Source organism: Phyllosticta capitalensis, assembly GCF_038381095.1.
Source record: "Phyllosticta capitalensis strain CBS 128856 chromosome Unknown BKA78scaffold_9, whole genome shotgun sequence".
Lineage (NCBI taxonomy): Eukaryota > Fungi > Ascomycota > Dothideomycetes > Botryosphaeriales > Phyllostictaceae > Phyllosticta > Phyllosticta capitalensis.
The window spans coordinates 1,001,108-1,024,601 of NW_027117447.1; the positions used below are offsets into that span (position 1 = coordinate 1,001,108).

The following is a 23,494-nucleotide window of genomic DNA, read 5'->3' on the forward strand; positions in this document are numbered from 1 at the left end:
GTGAAACAAATGCTTGGCGCAAGGTCCTACTCGGGTGAAGCGACAGAGGTGAACAGGAATTTCTTGGACTGATCAGTAGGAGTAACGTTTTGTCGCGTTGATGCTGCAAAGGTGGGAATTGTCGTGATGGGATGTCTCCAAGATGCGCGCGCTGGCCCGAGCTTCATTCTGCCAGCCAAAGCCTGCTCACCGCCTTTGCTCCCCGGAATTTCAACACCACTTGGCCCGCGCTCCACCAAACGCGACCTTCACCGTCTACGCGCGTGGATACTTCACCCCCATTCGACACCTTTACCAATCCGAGACACATCCTTGAAGACCAACGGCATCATGGCGGAAGGAATCGACCGACGTGCGGATGAGAAGATGGAGTTCTCTACCTCGAAAGAGGTGACGGTTGCGCCGACCTTTGAGGCCATGCATTTGAAGGAGAACCTTCTTCGCGGCATCTACGCCTACGGTTACGAGTCTCCTTCTGCCGTCCAGTCGCGTGCTATCGTGCAAATCTGCAAGGGTCGCGACACCATTGCCCAGGCCCAGTCCGGAACCGGAAAGACGGCGACTTTTTCGATCAGTATTCTCCAGGTCATTGATACCGCCGTGCGGGAGACGCAAGGTGAGCGTCGAGCATGACATCATGATAGCGAATCGACTGACCGTGTTTTGTAGCGCTCGTCTTGTCCCCGACCCGCGAACTTGCGACACAGATTCAATCCGTCATCATGGCCCTCGGAGACTACATGAACGTCCAATGCCACGCATGCATTGGCGGCACCAACGTTGGAGAAGATATTCGCAAGCTGGATTATGGTCAGCACGTCGTTTCGGGAACCCCAGGTCGTGTTGCCGACATGATTCGCCGCCGGAACTTGCGCACTCGCCATATCAAGATGCTGGTCTTGGACGAAGCAGACGAGCTGCTGAATCGCGGCTTCCGTGAGCAAATCTACGACGTCTACCGCTACCTTCCTCCCGCAACGCAAGTCGTTGTGGTCTCTGCGACCCTTCCATACGACGTACTGGACATGACCACCAAGTTCATGACGGACCCGGTCAGAATCCTCGTCAAGCGTGACGAGTTGACCCTGGAAGGCCTGAAGCAGTACTTTATCGCTGTTGAGAGGGAGGAGTGGAAGTTTGACACGCTTTGCGACCTCTATGACACTTTGACCATTACGCAAGCGGTCATCTTCTGCAACACCCGCAGAAAGGTGGATTGGCTCACGGACAAGATGCGCGAGGCCAACTTTACCGTTTCTTCGATGCACGGAGAGATGCCACAGAAGGAGCGCGATAGCATCATGCAGGATTTCCGTCAGGGCAACTCTCGCGTCCTCATCTCCACTGACGTCTGGGCTCGTGGAATCGATGTCCAGCAAGTCTCGCTGGTCATCAACTATGACCTCCCAAGCAACCGTGAAAACTACATTCACAGGATTGGTCGCAGTGGACGTTTCGGAAGGAAGGGTGTTGCAATCAACTTCGTCACGAGCGAGGACGTGCGCATTCTCCGTGACATTGAGCGTAAGCGCCACAGTCCCCTGAAACCTGCAAAACAAAACGCTGACATTCTCAAGTTTACTACTCGACGCAGATTGATGAGATGCCGATGAACGTGGCTGACCTCCTGACTTAAAGCCTGCCCTAGCTGCGCAGTTGTCTAGCAGCTGCGACAAGACGGGTGCTTTGCTTGGTTGAAGTAGGCGAATCCTCGCGCCAAAAGAAAAAGGGCTGGTATGGTGGAGGAAATGGGCTTCGTAGCCAGATGGTTAGTCAATCTGCTCACGCCCTTTACTGATCGGTTCTAACATCCTTCGCATCGAAGATATCAAGATTGATTTCCCTTGACGAATTATTAGCATGTTGACTACGTCAATGCCTTCGATACACCAGCAGGCCAACGCGGCCCTTCGACGTGGATATTCAATCTTCGCAGGCTTGCCATTTCTGGATTCGAGCGAAATACCGCACGCCCTATGGATCGCTCATTTGCACAGAGCCTCTTGGACTTGAAAAGCATCAACGGTCAGGCCAAAGACATTCTAGATCCTCGCGTCTCGACCGCCATTCAATGGAGTCGATTGTCTGCATTGGTTTTGCGTTGACACGTGAAAAGGTTGGGAACAGAAGAGTCTTCTTTGGCAGATCCCACACAAATGGAATCCAATCGATATTCGGTCGATTGATCGAATTTCTCGTCGCGCCGGGTGTCACGGTGCATTTCACGTTCAGTACAGCAACCAGACTTTTGCATTCCAAAGTCCCCAGCCACTTTTGCTAGCTTGCCCAAATTCCGTTGAGACCCTGCAGCTTCCTACGCGTGGCCTGCTGCGCCACGTACCAAAAGACAAGAGAGTGAGCTTCGCTGCCATGTGTGCAGCTCCAACGGCCCAGGTATGTAGATCTAATGCGGTGCTTGCCTTCTGGATCCTGCGAAATTCCGAGCTGTGGCGGAGGACGCGGAAGTATCCGACCGTCCAACCACCCACCCTGCTGCCTGAAGATGTTGTACGAATGCACAGGTTGTGGAACCGAGTCTTGGTTCGTCCTCGGTGGATTGGGATTTTGATCCAGCAGACACAGAGTTTCGTTAGGGCTGTCTCGGTGTGTCCGTGTCAGCTGAAAAACGTCGATGGAGTTCGTGGTGACATTTGCTCAGCTGAACGAAAGCATCATCTGCACAGAGCGCATGCTACCTGACGTCCGCGGGCAATGGTTGGAGGAGGAGATGGGGAAAGTAGCGCACGAGGCTCGTATATTCATGTAGCAGCTGACAGCAGACGGCTGCGTTCTGTCGTCCTATGGAACGGGGAAATGGGCCATTTCCGAATCAACCATCGTCCCAATCGCCATCTCGCTCGTCGACAGGAAATTTCCGATCAGACAGTCCGAAAGCCGCCATTCAACAGTTCCAGATCCCACTTCCATCGCGCACATGATGGCGAAGACCCAAACTCAAGCTGTCAAGATTCTCAAGCCTCCCTCACCTTCCCCTGCCACTCCGTGTCCCATACCACGTCATCATTCCCCCTTTCTCGACCAGTCAATCAAGCGCACCATACTCCGTCCCAACGCTCGCACCCTCTTGGGGGACACCCAATCCATAAAATGAAAAACAACACCTTGCCAACCCCCGTGCTCCAACGTCGGTCATCAATTGTGGCCCTCTTGACCATCAAGTCGTGCGCTCTTTCCTAGTTGGCGACATCGAAACCCCAAAGTTCGCCACCAAGGACAACCTGAATGACAGCAACGATGCGGCCGTCAGGGAAGTCAGTGGGGCCGTAACGGTAGACCCTAACGATGGGAAAGTTGTTCATGTCGACGCCGGGTAGAAGCGGACGCACCTCGTCAAGGTTTGCGGCCAAGGCGGCGGCGTTGTCGGCTTCGTCGTCGGCCGAGTTGAAGGTCGTCTCGGAGGCCCAGTCGTTGTCGGCAAGCGTGGCTTCGGAGTCCTGCTGGGAGTGATTGTCTTCCTCTGCGTCGCCGTCGTACGCGTCCGAATCGTCTGCATTGCCCAAGTCTTCAGAGACGTCCAAGGAGTTGTCGTAGCCACCGGTGCTAGTAGAACTGGAGTCGTCGTCCACGGCAGTGGTGTCTGATGAAAAGTCGTGAAATTGTTCATCGGAGTCCAACTCTGCTCGTTCCAGCATTGACAAGTAGGCGCCGTAGTGGTCGATCCAGTCATGAACTTCGGCCTCGTACTCGCCCTGGTCAAACTGGCCTTTGTTGACAAAGCCATTCTCATCGACAGTCGACGAATGCTCCTCGCGCGCTTCTTCCAGGGTACAAGTAGTGTGAGTGCGTGAAAACTCCGGCATGGTGATGGACGAGAGCGTATATATCGGTCAAAGGAACGGAGAGGTCGTTTAAAACGAAAGGAAGCGTGCCGAGAGCGATTATGTCGTCGTGATATACGAAACGCTGAGTCGTGGTGTGGATGTGGTACGTTATAGAGATTGGACGTAAAAGGTGGGCATCTGCTTAGCCAACCCGCAAAATGTACAAAGTGAAGGAAAGTGAAAGTCGATACAAGATTCACAGCCTACTGCAGCCAATCATGTTCTTTTGTAATAGAAGGAAGTTGAAAAGATAACATCCAACACAGGGTAAAGGCTTCAGGCAGACTCAAATGGCATGAAGGCAGGAAAAGAAAAAGATATTTTATGGGAAGGCCTACCAGGCCATTTCTTAATACCAAACCGAATGCCCATCGCTTCTATCATTAAGGATTCCTGGCCCAAACCGTCCATTACGCCGTCGCTATGATGTTGTTGATTATCCAAATTGCCATATGCCACCGTCGATCACACCTCGACCTCAGATGACGTTGGTCTTCCTCTTTGCCAGAGTCCGCTTGAGCTTCTTCAAATGCTGGTTGCCAGATGCCCGCAGCTCCTTGTTCTTCTCTCTGTTGTACTCGACGTACGCCATGTCCTGACCACCACTGAGCTCGCTCAACGTTCCAGCGGTGCGGCGGACACCTCTCCTGTTGGGACCCTTGCGACGGTCAAAGAGGTCTCCTTCGTTGGTCTCCACCTGTCCTTCGACATCGTTCTGCAACATGACTGCCGTGAGCAGCTCTCGCCGCTCTTGGGGCGAGTTGTAAACCAGATTGGGAAGAGTTTCGATTCCTTGAAGTCGAGTGATGACACGGAATGAGTAGCCCTGGTCGACAAGGAAAGCCTGGCGCTTGGACGAATAGTACATCTCAGTCGTGTCCTTGGAGACAAGCGAATAGAAGAAGGCGTTGAAGCCCTCGTCGTTACGTCGCTTGGCCCGCAGAATACGCCCCAAGCGCTGGGCCTCCTGACGTCGAGATCCGTAGTGCGACGAGATTTGAATGAGGCAAGTAGCTTCCGGTAGATCGAGCGAGGTGTCGCCAATTTTGGAGAGGAAGATGGTCTTGACCTCCTCGTTGTACATGAAGTTTTGAAGGACGGTCTGCCGTTCTTGGTTCGACGTGCCGCCGTAGATAAAGGCCTTGCCGAGTTTGGTTGCGTAAGCTTTCAAAGCGTAAACATTGTCAGAAAAGACAATCGTCTTGTCGCCTCTCTTCTCGTGATAGTCAATCAGGAATTGTGCCGCCTGGAATTTGCGAGGGTTCATAGTGTAGAGCAAAGAACGTTTGTTAGTGTTCTTGGTCTTGAGGTACTCAGCGTAAAACTCCGTCGTCATTTGGCACCACACTTCGGAGCAAATAACCCTGGCAATATAGCCATTTTCAGACAACTCTTGCCAGTTTGCCTCGTAAAGCTTGGGTCCAATGAGAAAGTTCAAATCCGCAATCTTATCGTCCTCGCGGAGAAGGGTGGCGGTGAGACCTAGCTTCGCGTGCGAGGGGACAGCGTGCGTGACGCGACTGAACATTTCAGCCGGCACGACGTGCACCTCATCGAGCACCATCAAACCCCACTCTCTTGAGGTGATGAAGTCCATGACTTTTTGGGCGTCGTAAGAACGCGCACGGCTCATGGCGATCATGTTGTAGGTGGAGATGAGCACTCCTGCATTTCCAGAAAAATACTCCTTTTGGTCCGCGGTGAAGACGGCAATGTCGCTTGGATTGATATTCGACCACTTGATGAATTCGTCTCGCCACTGGAGGACGGACATGGTGCTTGTGCACAGGACGATGCAGCCCTTGCGAACCGTACAGGCGGCAGTGATACCGACCAGGGTTTTGCCAGCTCCGCACGGCAACACAATGATGCCGCTTCTTGCACGACCGTTGCCGAACATCTTGGTGAGGGCCTGCTCTTGGTACGGTCGAATCTCGACATTGGGTTTGATATCAATGTCCAAGTTGGCGTTGGCGTAGTCATTACGAAAGTCGTACTCCTCGGTCAAGGGGAGTCCAATGGCACGGCAGCGTTTGGAGACAGTTTGGACCTGAGGGCCATCAATTTGAAATGAGTGCACCGAGTCTTCTTCCTCCTCGTCATCCTCTTCTCTCAGAACCGTCATCATCTGGTCCGAGTCCTCGGGCGCGGGCTGAGAGGCAACAGCTTGCTTCGCTCCGGCGGCCATGTTAGTGCCGGGGATGACGAGGTCTCCTTTTTTGGCTGCTGTGCTTTTCATTAAACCTTCGGTTGTATCTATTCTGCAGGGTCCAATGACCGAATCTTGTAGCAATGTTCTAAGAACCTCAGGATCCGAGCTCTCTATAAAGTACTTCGTTTGCTTTAGGACAAGTCGGACTTTGCCAAAAGATTTCGTGGACTCGATGATGAAGTCTTTGACCTCCGGGGCCAAGGGTGTCTTCGAAAGCTTCTCGAGTTGGCTGATGATCTCATTTGTTGAAAGTCCGACAGACACGGCAGCGAAAAGACTGTTGCCGGTAAGGGAGTACTCGTGCATGAGTGACACTCGAGATTGTGGCTCAGCAATGTTGATGAGGAACCTTTCTGCCGTCTTGAAATATGGAGAAAAGCTCTCCAAGATGATCTTGCCCTCGGGAGTCACCCACAGAGGGCGATCGGCGTGCTCAATCTTCAATTCCAGATCCGAGTAGTCTTTGCCTTGGAAAAGGCTCGAGACCGTGTCTCTTTTCTGGTTGGCCACTCTCTTCTTGATACTGAAGCGCTCCACGAGACCGTGGACCTCCTCCGCTTCACTCCCATCCTCGGACGCTGCTTCTCCGGCCTCCATGTACTCGTCGTCGCTGCTTCCCATGCTGACAGGCGTGTTGATGCCAGAAGCCACCCTTTTTGCCGGGCCATCTTTGGGTGCCGAGGCCTTGCGCTTGGCCGACATTCTCCGAAGCAACAGTGTCTGACTTGAACTGAACGCGATAGATATCGATGCCCAGTACGGAGGGTAGTTGGTGGAGCGTCAAACTCGGCGGGCTCAGCGTCGGAAGGGCTCGACTGGCTGCGGTCCGGCGCGCGCGGTGGAGCAACAAGAGGGGTCTGTGACAGGGATGACGAGCAGACGAGGGGAGAAAAGTTGGCGTGGAGTCGGTGAGAGGTGGGTAGGTTGGTTGAGGAGGGAGTGAATTGCGGCAACAGATGTGAATGAAATGGATGACTGGATGTTACCAGCTTAGTAATAGAGCGCTAACCTAAGCGGGCCGTGGTGACGCCGGTGGGGCGGGTTTGCCCTGCTGCCAGCGCCGGCAGTGACGCTCCCGCTGCTGCTGTTGTGCGCTGCCTCCCACAACCTGCGCGCCCTGCATCTTCTTCTACCCCAGACCCCATGGGCATGAGGACATTCCACAACTGGATGACCACCTAGCCCTACCATTTGCCTACCATGGGCGCTTCCGACTCCAAGCTCGTCTTCAAGCAAGGCATCATCCGCCTGTCGGAGCAACAAGACATCCCCGCCGACGATGCGTACTGGACGAGTGTATGCCGCCGCCTCGTGCTTTGTGCTCGCGTGCAGTGCTAATATCTGGTTGCTTTCTAGTTTTGGGAACTGCCAGAGTCCGCCGAAGATGTCTTCAGCCTCTTCTCACCCTCCGATATCCGCCGTACCCGCGACAACGCCGTCGCGAACCTGGAAACCCTCATCCTTGCCGTCACCTCGCGACTCTGCGTGTTGCGCAACCACCCTTCCTTCCCCGACCCCGAACTCGCCCCGGAACGCGATGCGCTGAATTGCATACGCATCCTCACACGGATCCTTCCCTTTGTCTACGAGGCCGACCATCTCGAAGCCTGGGAGGACAAGTTCTTTTGGGGCGCGCGCAGGAAGCGCAGCAGAAGAGGCCAGCTCAACCGATCTGAAGTTTTGTTTGATGAGAGCAACCCAGACGACGCGCAAACGGACCAAGCACCCGACTTTGAAGAGGCCAAGCCGCTCGCAGAGGAACTCATCGATACACTCGTCGACTTGCTCTTCTTTGCCGACTTTACGCTCCCCAAGGCTCAACCAGGAAAGGGAAAAGTCACCTATGCGATATGGCAGAGTGGTGTGGGGTGTAATACGCCGGTTGGCTCGAGTAAAGAATATGAAAGCAATCGCACGGAAATCTTGCGACTGCTGCTCACTCTTGCGAGTAAATCCATGTACATGTCGCCAAGTATGTTCTGGTTCAAGAAACATCCCAGTACCTGTCTGACAAGGAATAGACATTCTCCCAGTCAAAGGCGTCAAGGCTATCACCTACCTCACGACGTGCCCAGACAAGCAGATAGTGCTGTCCATGTTGTGCTCGCTTCTCAACACAGTCAGTCTTCGATGTATACCAATCTGACCTCCATGGACTAACGCGCGCTAGACGCTCAAGTACAATCCCGCAAGCTGGCGAGTTCCTTACGACCACGTCATTTACAAAGATCCCAAGCAGATCCTCGTGACGTACTGTCTCCAACTTCTCCTCGTCCTGGTCTTGTACCCTATACCGGAGCCAGGCAATGGGTCGCCACCAAAGAATTTCTTCAGGCATTTCCTTGGCAGATTGCATCGACCACAAGATTTCCAATTTCTACACGATGGCATGACGAGGATCCTGAACCAGCCCCTACAAGCAACTACTTCGTACCTCCCTGGAAGCCAAAAGTCGTTGAACTGGGCCCCGGAGATGCTGATTCTGTTCTGGGAGACCTTGCAATGCAACAAGCGCTTTCGGTCATTTATCATTGAAACAGATCGGGCACATGATTTTCTAGTTCTGATTCTGTTCTACGCCGTCGACCAGAGCAATGATCCATCGCGACAAGGACTGACGAGAATGTGCATCTTCATCCTGCAGACTCTGAGCACCGAGCCGAACTTTGGAAAGAACTTGAACAAAAAGTTTGAAGGACAGGAAACGCTCCCGCCAAGCATTCGCATTCCGAACTTTCATGGAACTTATGCGGACTACCTCATCACATCAGTCTATACCCTCCTCACCACCGGCAAGGGCAAGCTTGATGCTGTTTATCCCGCGCTCCTGGCAATAATCAACAACATCGCGGCCTACATCGAAAATCTGGGAAGAGCGCCATCTTCAAAGCTGCTTCAGCTCTACGCATCGATGTCGTCACCGAGCTTCCTCTTGGCCAATGAGACCAATCACGATCTCCTCCACTCTCTACTTGAAGCGCTCAACTCCATCATCGAGCATCAATACTCCTGTAAGACTGTACTGAGACACCCTTCTACCTTTTTTGCTGACCAGAATCAGCAAATCCAAATCTTGTTTATGCCATCCTACGCTCGCGGAAAAGATTCCAAGCCTTGACGGACTTCACATTGGAAACCGCATACGATGAAATAGAGCGACACAACCAGCAACGCAAGGATGCCAGATCCAGTGAGACGGGGTCCACCAGGGGCAATTCCCGGCAAAACTCGATCGATAGCTTGAGAAGTCCTCTATCGAGTCGCACGCCAACCTTGAGCAATGTGCCTGAAGAGAACAGTGCCTTCAGCATCGGGGACGACGATGAATCTGGCGATGAAAATGAGCGCACTCCTCATGTCGTCCAATCTCCCATCCAATCCAGCAGTAACTCACGGACGGCGTCGGTCAGCTCATCCGCGGATGATACCGTACCACTTCAGCTGCGGGGCATGTCAGAAAAGGCCAGGGGGAAGATGCCCGTCGGAACACCGACTTTTTCGAGGCAGAACAGCACGGGAAGCTTGAGCAGTTTGGCCACGGCTACAATGCTCGCAAACGGACAATTTTCTCCCACTACAGAATGGGTAAGGGTGCACATGAACCTGAGAGAACATGGCTGACGACTGGTAGCTCGAAAGTTGGCTCCCGCATCTCCCCTTGCACACCATCCTGACCCTCATCTCCCAACTCTCCCCTGTGATACCCATCGACTCCACCATTGACACGGCCTCGGCACTGCAGACGATCCGCAATACTGAGGTTAGAGGAATTGAGCCATCCCCTATTCGCGTCCACCTATTCGAATGGTCGCCTCTCTCGCTTGGGTGGTATGAATCACTGCTCTGGAGCTTCATCTTCAGCAGCGAGATGAACGTCTCCAAAGGCATGGCTGGTGTTTGGAACGGAACCAGCATCAAGTTGTTCAGAGTCCAAGAAGCTGCGGCGCCAACACCATCGCTTCTAGCACCGCGCGGGGCCGTCGATGCCGTTGGCGACAACCTGCGGCAGCGAATTGGTAGCCTGAACCTCCGGAACGCAGGCAGTCCCAATGGACAACGGAGCCCCAGTGGTGGTGCTGGCCCAATCCGTGACGTCTAGAAGCTCCGCGGTTGAATTGTTGTAGACGCGCCTGTCAAGCCTTCCCGGCTTGCACAAGGCGCCTTTTCTAGAGTTGTATATTTGTTGTCACGAGCATTGTGGGCGTTCTTACATGCATGCACGCTGTTGGGACTGTTGTTGGACTCAGCGCTCTTGCGAGCATTTCGTTTGGCTGGAATGCGTGCATCTATGGTGGTGCATTGGTTTGAACTGTACGTACATACATGTGTGCTGGTGGTGGTGGTGGCGCGGCATTGCATGGTTGCGAACCTGGCGCTTGATACCTATGGAATGGACGAATGAACATTATATTGAGCATGAGAGTCCAAGAGACTGACGAATACAGAAATAATTCGAGAGCACATCAATCCATTTAGTAAAGAATGGACCTCCACCCACTCATTGCAACACGAAGACGGGTGCCGGTCAGGAAGGGCTCCTCTTGTCCATGGACAAGACGTTGTAAGAGGCAACCCGACCCATAGTTTCCCAGACATGAACATTGCCAGGACCAGGCCCGGCACAAACGGCTGTACCTGCCCAAAGCGCGCAGTCACACCCGTTCGTTCTGCCTCATGTCTGTATCACGTCTGCATTTGATTGGACCCTGATGAGATGAACGGTTGGTGAGACAGGCCTGGCACGCACAAAGCGAGCATGGCGCGGGTCGCGGCAACGGTCAGAGGGTCTTGGCTTCCAAACTCGCAATGTCTCTTTGCCCTTTTCTTCCAAAGGGGGTTCTTGATCAACAAACGCCTTTGTGTTACGTTGCATTGCATTGTCCAACTGCCGCAACTTCGAATACTGATCAGACTCGGATGACATTGGTCATGTTGGATCCACGAGATGGGCGGATGTGCATGACGGCCGGTTGACGAGACTGAATGGTACCACGGCTTCCTCCCCTCGACCAGTGAGTTGTCCAATACCAGGGTCTGCGGTGGGCGAATGTTTCGAAGGACCCTGTGAGGCCCTGTCTGCTTGCTCGTGCTTCCGGCATCTGGATACCAAGCTTTGCTGGCAGGGCCGGAACGAGGCTTGGCTGACCAGAAGTGGAAGGGCGTGGCGAAGAGTCGGCTTGCGGGACATGAAGAGGTACAATTGAAATGTTTGATGGTCACACAGTGTTTGGACTAGGGGAAGAGAAGGTTTTGCTAAGATGTACCGCCAGCACTGGCTCGTCTGTCTTCGCTGCTCTTGTGCGATGATTGGCCTTGGGATTGCGTCCACTAGAGATGATGCGGCTCTCCGATGCCGTGACTTCCGGTATGTGGTGTTTCTTTCGGGTACGGAGTTGATGCCGGCCGATGGGAGCACAGACGTGATATTTGGATTGTTTGATTTCAAGCGGTGCCGAGCGGGTGTGCGTTGGTTGCTCGTGGCATGCAGCCGGGACAAGCTTTAAAGTTGGGGATTAGGAATGCTGGGGAAATGTGGAGGAGGGGAGCGTGGCATTGATCGACAAGCATTTCTTGGTGATTGGTGAGATGGGAAAGGCAAACTGTGGGTGGGATACGGCAGAGGCGTGTGATGGCGGGTTTGAGAAGATGGTCTGAGAAGAGGTTGGTCAGAGGGGTGTTTTACGGCGCAGGATGGATGCAGGTGTTCGGCGGGCCAGGGACAAGGACTTTTTGCTGCATGGCGTTTTTCCGGGTTGTTGCTGTGCAGGAGACAGGAGAGACGGGCAACGCTTCACCAGACGTTACTGCTTAGTAGGAGATGCAGGGGCACTGGGCAGAGTTTGGTTAGATCGGACTCGACGCGCTGCATCTGCTGTACTCAAGGCGGTGAAGAACTGACGTAGCCGTGTATCGGTAGAATGCAATGGACGAATCTCATCGTCGATGAAGCTGTAAATTATCGACATGTATCGCTGCTGGCAAATGGGAGCCCAGTCGCAGCTTAGATAAACCCCTCCGTGACGTTGGTGCCGGTTCCTGTCGCCTGGTCCACACGTCGGGCACGGCCAAATGCCTCTCTCGAGCCGAAAATCCTCACCTGGCACACGACTGTCGACAGAAAGCCGCACGCTTTGCTCTGCCCTCTACCAAAATCCTTCAAAACTTTGGTTTCCTCACGCAGCTTGCATCAGAGGTACGGCTCCCCCTCCCGTCCGCCCCGCTGCTCGACAGACTGCCTTTTCCTGCTCGTGCTCCCAAAGCTTGCCCGGCGCTGACGTTGCACTCGCCCAGGCCAACAACCTCTCCACCTTCTCGCCGCCCACCGCGTCCACCGAGTCAAATTTTGACTGACGCGGGAAGCCTCCTGAACCATCCTCGCCCTGTCTGTCGCGTCTCTGCAAACGGTCACGCTGGCAGAAACACTCGTCTCCTGCGCCCTTCTCGCTGCCAGGCTGTAACCAGCCACGCAGACCCCGCCGCACCACCAGCGCCTGTCAAAGTCCATGCGTCGAGAGGACCTACTGCGTTTCCTGTCTAAGCCTGCGAAGTATGTATAAACTTCCGACGCGCGTGTCCCCCCAACTCCAAAACTTCCAAATGCTGATGCTTCCCACCTAGGCCCAGATAACACCCTCTACTCCCACGCCCACCAACCCCACCCGCCTCTTGTACAAACCCTAAGCAGATCTCCTCGTCTGCTGGTCCCGATACTTGCAAAGGGTATCGGTATCTATCAGGTCGAGGACCATATTATTCTGTCGCCATTCCGCGGCGCAAGGCCTCTTTTATTCCCCTCTCCGCCCGACCTCCATAACGTCCTCTAGACCATCTTTTCTACTCGCCTGATATTGTGTTGGCAGCCGCCAACTTCTTTTCCGTCCACCTCTTCCCCGTGGGCCTTCTCCTTTCAGGCGAATCCGCACCTCGCCTGGGTGGCAGATTGTGCTTCACTGCCTCACAGCCACATCATACTAGTCGGACTTGACACTCTTGATTGCAACTGCCCAAATTTTCGCGCAGACGACCAACGAAATGGTTACCGAAATTCCCAAGCAATACACTGCGTCTCCGTCGTCTTACTGCGGAACGCCGCATCTGACGATCAATCGCGATGTTGCAGTCGACCTTGACTCGACGAATGCCTTTGAGGGTAAGAAAACGCATGACACAATTCTTCTTCCGGGTAGCTAATATGAGCTCATTCCAGGTCCTGAGAAGCTGCTCGAAGTCTGGTTCAGCCCTTCGGCCAACCTGCTTCCGGCCTCGGCCCAACCGCTCGGCTTGAAGGCGGTCCCGGCCGACGTCTGGACCTCTATGCTCGACTTGGTCAATTGCAAGGTCCTTTCGATAGTCGAGTCCCAAGATGTGGATGCCTACCTCTTGTCAGAGTCGAGCATGTTTGTGTGGCCACACAAACTTGTCCTCAAGACTTGTGGCACCACGACCCTGCTTTACGGGCTTCCCCGCATGCTCGAAATCGCCATCACCTGCGCTGGTTTCCCTGGTGTCCCGGCTGACCTTCCTCGAGGAGTCCCCGCTGCGGCTACGCCGCACCGTGTCTTCTACAGCCGCAAGAACTTTTTGCACCCTGAGCAGCAGCGCGGCCCCCACAGGAGCTGGCGCGATGAAGTCAAGTTTATGGACAAGATGTTCATGGGTGGCAGCGCCTACATGATTGGCAAGATGAATGGCGAACACTGGTACCTCTACATTACCGGGCCCGGAACTCGCCTGACCCCTCCTGCGACCCCTGACGGGGAACCAATCCAGATTGAGACCGAAACCAAGTTTCTCTCTGTGCCGCAGGGCTTGATGGTCGGCTCCGGTTCAGACGAAGCGCAGGACGAGACTTTGGAAGTACTCATGACCGATCTCGATGAGCAGAATGCACGTCAGTTCTACCTCGAGGACGCGAGTGCGGTCGCGGAAGGTCGGTACTTTCAGAAAGCTCGCGAGGCGCGCAAGTGTGCGATCAAGAGCCTCGGTGTGATTGAGGAAGAGAGGTCTGCTGAGAACAGCCTTGCTGGAAGCACCCTCCTCAATGGCAGCTCGAACAACAACGACAACTTTGACGTCTTCGAGCAAACCTCCTCTGACCACAGCGGCTTCCCTTCGGACGAGTCTGACGATGACCTGACTTTCCCCGAGGAGCTCACCACCGAGGGACATAGCCTTGGAACGGTCGTCTCCGACCACTGCGGACTGTCCGACATTTACCCTACTTCCAAGTACCCCGACGCCCGCATCGATGCCTACCTTTTCACTCCTTGTGGCTTCTCTGCCAACGGCGTCATTCCCGCTCCTGACGGACCGAACGGTACCAACTCGACCCACTACTTTACCGTTCACGTCACGCCTGAGCCTCACTGCTCGTACGCCTCGTTCGAGACGAATGTGCCAGCGCGCCAGAGTGGCCGTGAGACTGCCGACATTGTCGAGCACGTCGTCGGCATCTTCAAGCCTGGTCGTTTCAGCGTCACGCTCTTCGAGGCCAAGCCAGTCAGCGACGACACGGTGGCTTCGGCTGCGAAGCGCAGTGCCCGCATGGACCACATTGAGGGCTACAGGCGGATCGACCGCATCGTGCACGACCTCGATGGCTATGACCTCGTCTTCAGGTACTACGAGCGCTTCGACTGGAAGGGCGGTGCGCCGAGGCTCGGCGAGATTGGCTGCTAGAAGAGTCGCGACGAGACAGATGACGGGTGCAAGCTCTCTCATTTTACACAGACCAGTCCAAGCGGACTTGTTTTCCTGTCCCTACCGTCTCTTCTCTTCCGTCCATACTTTTCCTAGGTACTTTTTTCCTATTTCCCTACAAAGATGGAGTGATGGGCGTGGGTTGAGATTGAAATTCGGATACGGCCGCTACACGATCATGATTTCTTTGTCGCCTATTTGCCATGACAGATTGGCTTTATTGCTAGGGCATATTGCTGGAAGAGGGGTTCAGACTGATAATTGATTTTTCGGTTGCTTCTACCTTGTGTGCCTTGGCTTGCTCATGATGACTGCATGAATTGCTTTGATTTTTGAGAACACTTGCGAGACTGCAGATATCGGGGGCATGCCCATACTTCTGATGATGTTTGTTCGCTGATACAGAAAGGAGGATGAAAGGTCCCTGAGTTTCTGAGTTGATGGCAAGGGAGTTGCCCTTTTACCCTGAGCCGTTCTGCTTGTTGGATGGAGTATAGAACCATTTGATTGCATCTTTATAGATGATACCAAATCCAGTATTTTCAGAGAGCTACATGTTGATTTAAGCCACCTCCATAGGCCCAGACGTACATTTCAGCGCCTTTCACATGCAGCTACCAGATGATTGACGGGCTGAAGTTGGAAAAGAGCAAGACCTTGCTGCCGATCCCGTCGGAGAATGATCGGGGAAATCTGCCGCGCGAAACGGGGAGCTTCGACCTCATCTGTGCGGCAAGAGCTCCCACCTCACCTTCCATCTTCACTCGTTTTCCAGCCATCATGTCTACCGTCACAGAAAAAGCTCTCCAGAGCTCATATCCGTGAGTCCCAAACATCATCTACCACCATCATGACCTGGTCAATGACTTTGGAAAGGCCCGTCATTCCTAAGGAGTTTAACGCGAACCAACCCAAGACCATTCGCCTATACCCTCTGAGCAATTACACCTTCGGCACCAAGGAAAACCAGCCCGAGGAGGACCCATCGGTGCTTGCGCGTCTTAAGAGGCTAGAAGAGCACTACAACAAGCATGGCATGAGGAGGACGTGCGAGGGCATTCTCGTATGCCACGAACACAACCACCCGCACATCCTCATGCTGCAGATCGCCAATGCCTTCTTCAAGCTGTACGCGCCACGCATCCGATTCCACGAAGCAAGAGAGGAAAGCTGATGCGCGAGACACAGGCCTGGCGACTACCTGCGCCCCGAGGACGACGAGATTCCGGGCTTCAAGGCACGCCTGAACGAGCGGCTCGCGCCAGTGGGCTCACAATTCTCGGGCGAAGGCGTCAATGACGAGTGGGAGATTGGCGACACGCTTGCGCAGTGGTGGCGGCCCAACTTTGAGACCTTCATGTACCCGTTCATCCCGGCACACGTCACGCGTCCGAAGGAGTGCAAGAAGCTCTACTTTATTCAGCTTCCCCGTAGTAGTACGTCATCCCTCGCCAGGAGCACTCACATCCGGCCCCTAGCCCCAGTTGAAAATGTTCGCGGACACTCGAAGAGAACTACACAGCTGACGTGACAACTGCAGAGGTTCTTAGCGTGCCAAAGAACATGAAGCTTCTCGCCGTTCCCCTGTTCGAACTGTACGACAATACCGCACGCTACGGACCGCAACTATCCGCCATCCCACATCTGCTGTCGCGGTACAACTTCGAGTTTGTTGACGAGAAGGGAGAAGTCGTGGCAATGACTCCGGGCGGCGCGTCGCCCAACAGTGGACCCCGGAACGTGGCGCCGAGCGTCAAGCATCTGGCTGGTGGAGAGGAGAAGGACGAGACAGGCGAGACGAATGGCAATGCCAGCATGGAGCAATAAGCGCAGTGGGTTGGCGCACTGCGGACATTGGGCGTGCGGGTAACAAAACATCTTACTTTGAGCATGGCGTTTTGGCGATGGACGGCGGACGGCGGTCATCGGGGCGCTAGGATGAATGTCAAGAAGAATTCTTTTTTCATTTGGGTCTATTGTGGACAACTTGAGGCATAGGAGTGCCAGTGGCTCATGGGAGGCCTAAACCGTGTTCTTTGTAGAGATGTGCGAGCATGTATGGTTCGGGGGGAGCTTTCATTTTTGGTGTTTGTCTTAGTGGAGCATGCGGTGCAGTCGAAACCAAATTGAAGCTGACGGCTGACAGGTGATTGCCGTTTTGTCTAGGAGGCAAGGGACAGATACCACGAATGCCATATCCAGGATCTTCGACTGTTTCCATGATTTAGGCATCTTGGTGAGCCACCGTCAGATGAGATCAACAGAAGAAGGATTGACGAGGGTGAGGAGAAGCGAAGAGCAAGACCAAGCGATACAACAGGACACCAACATCAACACCCACCCGGCATGGGCAGGCCCTCAAGTCAACCAGCGCAAAGGCCGCCTATCCCATGTCGCACGCGCCTCACACAGATCGAAACTACCAACTTGGCTCTTCACCAAAAGACCCAGGACGTTGGCATATGGCCGTGTTAGAAGCTGGTCACGACTCGGGGCTCCCAATTTCCTCGCTGTATCTGCATCTCGAGGGATCTCCGGGCCCTGCGCGAGGTCACGAGTTCGACTCTCGCATGCGGCGTGTGGGGTCGTTTTCTTTTTGGACTTTGGCGCTTTCGCTAGACCGGTGCGGTGGTTGTGGTGTTAATAAAGAGCGGAGGGAGGTGCGGCGGAGGGGTTTGCTCAAAGACAGCCACGCTTGACCACAACCACGACCATGCAACTTGGTCTTATGCACCCACCCAACGCTATCGACGCCTTCGGTCACTCGAGCTGAGGGTCTGTTGCGCTTCGATGCTTGTAAGCTTGCTGGTTTTTCTTTGACCTTTCATTCCTTCCAGGTTTGGCGGATGGGTCTTGGAATGGTTTGCGCACGCGCCGTCTGTCCAATCGATCTGCGCAGGCAGAGAGTGTTGCATCACATGCCGATAGATACTGCTGCCTGATTGATTGCAAAGAAGGTGATCTGGTGGTCTTATGATCTTTTGGCAGGAGAGCTTGAAGCGCATGCCATGTTTTAGATCACGGGCGCTTAACGGCACATGCCCGAATGACTTCTGGCTCAGGTAAGGCTTGAAGATACGGCATGTGTGTTTCCATACTGAGGAGCGACGCAACGACCCCAACGACTCTCAAATGGCAGACTGTCCTGTACCTCAGCCGTGAGGTGTTTACCAGGGCTCGGAGGTCTTAGTGACAGGAAGAGCGAGACGACGATGCATCATTGACGAGCCCATGTTGGAGCAGCTACAACCAAGATTACCACGACACGATGACAGCACAATGAGCCGGGAAGAAACGCGAATTCTGGTCCATCGATGCCTGCATCGAACCGCGCGGCCGCGCGACAGTGAGTTTGGAGCACATCACCAATTTGGGAGAGCTGACATTGATGATAGCAAGTTGCGGACGACTAAAACACCAGGAGCGGCGCGACAGCGGTGCGTCGACGCGGACGGACGCAGTATCTCAAAGTGTCGTGGCGCCATGTGTCGAGGCGGGTGACTGCAACACCAAGAGCACGGTGACGGTGATGATTTCGCGCGGGCGAGCGCAACACCAAGTGTCAGGCTGCTGCCGTATTCAGATGCCTACGATCACAACACCAAGCAGTGGGCGACGACAGGACACCAGGGCGGGCGACTCCAGCAGAGGGCCATGCACGCAGACACCAGACCTAGCACGACCGCTGGCAGCAGCAAGGGCGTCTATATTATTCAATTCTGCGAGAGTACTTTCATCCAAAGCAATGACACTAGAAAGCTCTACGATGGCGGGGTGGGTAAGGCCGGAGCATCTTTCACGGTGAGCTGTCCAGGCGGGGGATGCCTGGGGTAAAGGATAAATCAAAAAGTTGCGTGCCCCCAGTCGTGACTTTCTGTAGCCACACGCAAGTGTGTCTGACCTGCTCCAATCAAGCTTAGTTAAAGGCCGACCGGTGGACGACGCTGTGGAATTCCAGGGATTGGCAGTGATGAGCAGCTTCGGCTGTGCCTACAGTTTTGCCCTTTTTGCTCCTCATCAACTCCCTCCCTCCCTCTCTTCCTCTTGGTCTTTCTCTTTCTTTTGGTGTATTATCTTTGAATGGTCACCTGCTTGATACCGCACTTGATGTTGTCTTTTCTCGTCTCGTTCCTTGAAGCGTCGTCTTCCTGCCGCGTTCTGGATGCTTGACCCTCTGTGCCATCTGCTCAACGTCAAGTACGTCTTGTACATATTTCTGCGTCTTTCATATTCGTCGATTGAAACTACGTTACTGTCGCTAGCCTTGTTGGCAGTTGGAATTTTGTCACTGCCGCCGGCCTTGAAGCTGTCTTACATTGAAGTTGTTCACTGAGGTATATTGACAGGGAGTTATCCGCCCCGTTCTGAAACTGCGTTGTGCGCTTCTTGCAGAGCATAGCGTCATGATCACCCCGACACTGTTTCTGCTGCCAAAAGCGCTGTCCAAAACGGGGCGCAAGGTGAGGTTGAAATGGTTACCATTTTGAGACTAGCGCATGTTTCCCTGGTGCTCACGCACGCTCCTGCGATCGACACACCTCCGACTCCATCGCCTCCAACACCCAGACATCTTCAATGACTGATTCTACCTCAGTTGCAGTTATCTTTCATCATTTTCGTGACCACTTTGGTCTTGTCGTTCATGCAAAAATCCATTGCTCTTGGATGTGATTTCCATCAAAAGCCTTGCCTTGGCTGACAAAGGCGACGAGAAAAAAGCCCACCGACTTGCGGAATCACGATACCGGCGCCGCGAATCCACTCTCAACTTGCCCCTCGTGTGCTACATTTGCACTTCTCCACCACTCAAGGAGCAGCGCTTGTTCTGAATTCACTCCGAGCCAACGGCACGTCGACAAACCCTGCGACTTGCAGCGCGGTTCGGGTAAGCCCATCGCCATGCACGAATCGCCGGAAAGTAAACCGAACGCGCCGCAAACAACTTCATACATCTGAGATTTTAGCCGCAGAGCAAAAAATTGGAACGACGCGCAACAATTCCGCCGTCTTTGGATCTCATTATCCGCGCTGTGGTTGAACCACACGCGTCGTCGATGTGGAAATGATTGCTGTCGGCGGCGCATCCTGGCGCTGGGCAGTGTCTTAGCATGACTGGTGCACTGCTGCCAGAGACAGGGCACCGCTCGCCGCTGCGGACCCGCCGGGATTTGTCGCCTGGGCTGTTGGCACCGTCATGCATAAAGCTTGAGTCGGTTTAGCACAGCGTCGGGTTACGCTATCCCGGGATATGGTTTGCGATCCTCATTGCTTTGCATGCTGGAAACCGTGTCCAACAACTGGATCTCTGACCAAGCTGATTGCAGAATTGTAGAGGTCCTGGAACTGCTTACCCAGTGCCGAGACTTATGAATTCCTACGTCCTGGAAGATGTCCCAGAAGCGAACCGCCTTGGCGATCTCGAAACAAGTTTATTCATCAAGCCCCAGGCAGTGTCATGGTTCCTGACTCGACAGCCTCCTGTTAGTCAAGCGGGAACAGCGCGGGGTCACCCTCAGCTCTGAGCTGCGAGACGAGCAAATGACGGGAGCACATCCACGTGGGAAACGAGACGACGGACCCATTTCAGCTCAAGTTCTGGGGTAAAACGGGTTCATTCATCGCGGCACAGCCCCCTCCTTGACAAGAAAGCCATGGCGGTGCCAAAATACTGAGAACATAGGCATTGGTCGCCGGACTCAACTTGCCCAATCATACATCAGAAACGATATGCTGGGAACCAAGCAGCGGTGCTCCAAGGCTTCCCCAACTCGGCAAAGCCGCAGGCACCATCCTTACGGGCAAGCCACTTCGGCACCTTGGTCTCCACTTCCGTCACTGCCGGCGGAAAAGCCAACCAACCAGATGATTGTCCGCTCAGCCCTTTTGCCATTCTGGGCCGTTCTCAGCGCCAAGGTTAAGTGCCGAGTCAACCAGACTGCCGGCGGGAGCCTTGCCTTGCGCGTCTCTTCCAGCCAAAAAACTACGAACACGGCCAAAAGTGGATATTTTGGCGCTTTAAAAATGACCCGACGCGCGAAGCAGTTTGCATTCTCGATCGCGGCGAGATTTTCGTGATCGTGCTATGGATAGCTTCAAGACGCTGTTTGCAAACGCCTTGGGAAGGTCGGAGGGCACCTCTCCGCCAATTTCGGACAGCATCTTGAGCCCTTACATGCGGACCGTCCAACCCCGTCTCCAGTTGATTAATTGCAACAGAGCTGCTTGTAAGGATGGGCGATCTGAGCGACTATCGCGGTTGTCGAAGAGTGACACAGACGAAAACCAAAAGAAGCAAAAAAACGTCAAAATGGTGCCATTGTTGTCAAAGCTCCTTCCCGCGAGCTTCGCGCTCATCACGCAGCGCAACAATGCATGGACCACGACAGACTCAAGACGATGCATTTGCAGTCGGTTCATGGCCTGCCGAGCGAGCCACCTGACAAGTGTGTTGTCCATCGACGAGGACCGAAGAGATTGGAATCTCTTGTCTCGTCGGCCAGGGAGCCGTGGGTGGCGTGGGTGGAATGGGTGGGTGACCGCTGCAATCTGCAGTCTCTCCTACAGTACGCCCTCAATGTGAACGTGGTACGTACTCACGGCACGCACGCGCTGATGGTACCGATTCGCTGCATGCAATGCCTGCACTTGGCCGTCCCCATGTCATGGCCTCGGAAACCACGAGGACCTCCAATCACGAAAAAGGAAAAGAAGGCGCAAGACGGAAAAAGCAAAAGTTTGGTAAGCTACTGTCAGCACGCAGGAGAAGAAAAAAAGGAAGATAGCAAGGAAGTTGGCAGCGCCAAAGCAACAACGAGCGAAATCCGCGTTTAAGATAAGGTTGGTGCCGGCCTAACGGGGTTGCTTGCTTGGTTGCTCGGGTTTGGGTCGTGCAGGGAAAGTCGTCTTCTATGATCATTTGATGGGGTCGTTCAAGATACTGTAGCATCGACGCATTGCTTTGCGGTCTCTGCGAACTGGATGGATGGTAAGTGGCGTTGGTAGGGCGCTTTCCCTTCTTCTTGCCTGCTTGGTTGGTTGAACGTGGATAGGCTTTTTGGGAGACTTCAACGCCTCTCGCTAAGGCTAACTTTACTGTGGCCAAGTGAGTGCTGAGTACCCACCTGCCACGAGGACGTTTTGGCTCGCGACAACGTGGGAAGAAGAGTCCCACTGTTGTGTCTGAGCTCGTCCGGCGGATTGGGACTGTACCTCGACACCCGCAGCGTCCACTGACTGGGTCGACTTGCGCGTGTACCAGATTCCAGTGTGTAGATGGGTAGATGGTCTTTTTCATTCTCGCTAGACAACCTCTACCATCTTCGACCAAAGAAATTGTCGTCTAACCGTATCCTCCATACTCTCCCTCCTCTCCCTCCAACGCCAGCCTCCAGACATGCTCCTTTTTCATCACCGCCGCGCGCCTCCCATGCAATGCATACATGCTCACGGCAAGCCGGCGAGCCGGCCGACCGGGTGGCTGCGCTTCTGACCTGCCCTTGCTCACACATACATCGCTATCAACAAGCCAGCCGACTCCCACGCAGCCCCCCCCCAAGACGGAGCCCAGGGCCGGCGCCAAAGCATCGGCAGAGCAGAGTTGCTCGGCAGTTGCGATGAGAGTCCGGGCGTCTGTCGGCCGGTGGGCAGCGTGCGTCGGGCGGCTGTTGGCCGAGAGCGAGGGGAGGCAGGGGGCGTGAGGGTGTATGTCTGAGAATATTTTGTCTGCTGCCTGGCTGCTTATCTGAATAGGTAGAGTGATGTGATGATTTGCGAGGGGTTCGCAGAAGAGTTGGTTGTTTTACTCGTGCGTGGTGGGGGCGTGTGGACAGTGGATGGATGCATACATGGGCATGAGCCGACGTCGGTGGACATGAAAGAAGCAAAAGACACCTCATGCGCTCATAGATTAGTAGTCGGGTCATTGCTTATTGGGGGTGCGCGTGTTTGATCGACAACTGGAGCTCCGTGTGAACCCCAAGCCCGATCTTGATCTGCATTGCCAGGGCGTCAATGTCTTGCATTTCAGAGAAACGGCACATTGCGTCAGTAACAGGCAGGTTTGGAGGGGAAGGAGAAACACAATGATCATTCATCGAATTCCTAGGTAGTGATTCAGGCACAATATGAATTTTTGTATGTACCAGCAAGACGACGCCGCTGTGGAACTGAATTCCCTAGACCAGGCACACGAAGAAGCCAAGCGGGAGAGGCCGCTCCCATTCGCTCGCAACACGGTCCTCCCAGAGGACTAGAGACGAGGCAAAGAGCAGCCCAGATAGTGCGCGTCCAAGTTGCGCGCGCGCAGCGATCCAAAACGATCAAAACGAGTTGGTACATACCCTCTTCTCGCAACAGTGAATCAGAACAAGCAACCATCCGTCCAACCACCCACCCAGTTCCATTTATACCCCGTACCGCCATGTCCCCAAGTCCCCGTCCCCAGTGCACATAGACAATTGTGAACAAAAACACCCAAACTCCTGCCCTCATTTGACGAACCGCGCGTCATGTCAGAGACTGTACAAGTTTTACAACAAAAGGGAAAAGGGACGGAAAGGCCCTCAAAGGTACTAGGGGAGTGAAAAAAAGTACAGTGCTGTACAGGATGGCAGCGATGCCAACGCCCCAAAACGCCAAGAATAAGCAAGCAGAAGAGAAGACAGATAAGAAAGATCAAGACCGCAAGGAAAGGCGAGCCCAACCAGCAAGACGCCTTTGGCGGTCACAGGGATCGAAGAGT

The 23,494-nt window shown here is 54.1% G+C and overlaps 7 protein-coding genes across 7 annotated transcripts; 5 read left to right on the forward strand and 2 right to left on the reverse strand.

Annotated features, from left to right (window-relative positions):
- Window positions 1–330: 330 nt before the first annotated feature.
- On the forward strand, window positions 331–1,636 carry BKA78DRAFT_298305 (putative eukaryotic translation initiation factor eIF-4A subunit; the record flags this gene model as incomplete). The annotated part of the gene is made up of 3 exons (XM_066886890.1): window positions 331–616; window positions 670–1,524; window positions 1,578–1,636. 3 exons carry the CDS (start codon window positions 331–333, stop codon window positions 1,634–1,636), a joined length of 1,200 nt encoding a protein of 399 aa, XP_066741221.1.
- Window positions 1,637–2,947: 1,311 nt separating this feature from the next.
- BKA78DRAFT_187028 (uncharacterized protein) lies at window positions 2,948–4,070 on the reverse strand. The gene has a single exon (XM_066883516.1). The coding sequence runs from the start codon at window positions 3,819–3,821 to the stop codon at window positions 3,195–3,197; it is 627 nt and encodes a 208-aa protein (XP_066741222.1). The 5' UTR covers window positions 3,822–4,070; the 3' UTR covers window positions 2,948–3,194.
- A 250-nt stretch (window positions 4,071–4,320) lies between these two features.
- On the reverse strand, window positions 4,321–6,756 carry BKA78DRAFT_298307 (P-loop containing nucleoside triphosphate hydrolase protein; the record flags this gene model as incomplete). The annotated part of the gene is made up of 1 exon (XM_066886891.1): window positions 4,321–6,756. One exon carries the CDS (start codon window positions 6,754–6,756, stop codon window positions 4,321–4,323), a length of 2,436 nt encoding a protein of 811 aa, XP_066741223.1.
- A 498-nt stretch (window positions 6,757–7,254) lies between these two features.
- Window positions 7,255–10,153, forward strand: BKA78DRAFT_298308 (high-temperature-induced dauer-formation protein-domain-containing protein; the record flags this gene model as incomplete). Its single annotated transcript, XM_066886892.1, has 6 exons — window positions 7,255–7,350; window positions 7,411–8,026; window positions 8,076–8,173; window positions 8,225–9,065; window positions 9,116–9,639; window positions 9,686–10,153. The coding sequence occupies 6 exons, from the start codon at window positions 7,255–7,257 to the stop codon at window positions 10,151–10,153; spliced, it is 2,643 nt and encodes an 880-aa protein (XP_066741224.1).
- A 2,933-nt stretch (window positions 10,154–13,086) lies between these two features.
- BKA78DRAFT_298309 (S-adenosylmethionine decarboxylase) lies at window positions 13,087–14,733 on the forward strand (the record flags this gene model as incomplete). Its single annotated transcript, XM_066886893.1, has 2 exons — window positions 13,087–13,204; window positions 13,262–14,733. The coding sequence occupies 2 exons, from the start codon at window positions 13,087–13,089 to the stop codon at window positions 14,731–14,733; spliced, it is 1,590 nt and encodes a 529-aa protein (XP_066741225.1).
- A 770-nt stretch (window positions 14,734–15,503) lies between these two features.
- Window positions 15,504–16,317, forward strand: BKA78DRAFT_321930 (nucleotide hydrolase-domain-containing protein). Its single transcript, XM_066889077.1, has 3 exons — window positions 15,504–15,575; window positions 15,631–15,882; window positions 15,943–16,317. Exons 1-3 carry the CDS (start codon window positions 15,535–15,537, stop codon window positions 16,283–16,285), a joined length of 636 nt encoding a protein of 211 aa, XP_066741226.1. The 5' UTR covers window positions 15,504–15,534; the 3' UTR covers window positions 16,286–16,317.
- A 1,555-nt stretch (window positions 16,318–17,872) lies between these two features.
- BKA78DRAFT_187073 (uncharacterized protein) lies at window positions 17,873–18,665 on the forward strand. The gene is made up of 2 exons (XM_066883517.1): window positions 17,873–18,100; window positions 18,150–18,665. Exons 1-2 carry the CDS (start codon window positions 17,986–17,988, stop codon window positions 18,557–18,559), a joined length of 525 nt encoding a protein of 174 aa, XP_066741227.1. The 5' UTR covers window positions 17,873–17,985; the 3' UTR covers window positions 18,560–18,665.
- Window positions 18,666–23,494: the final 4,829 nt, after the last annotated feature.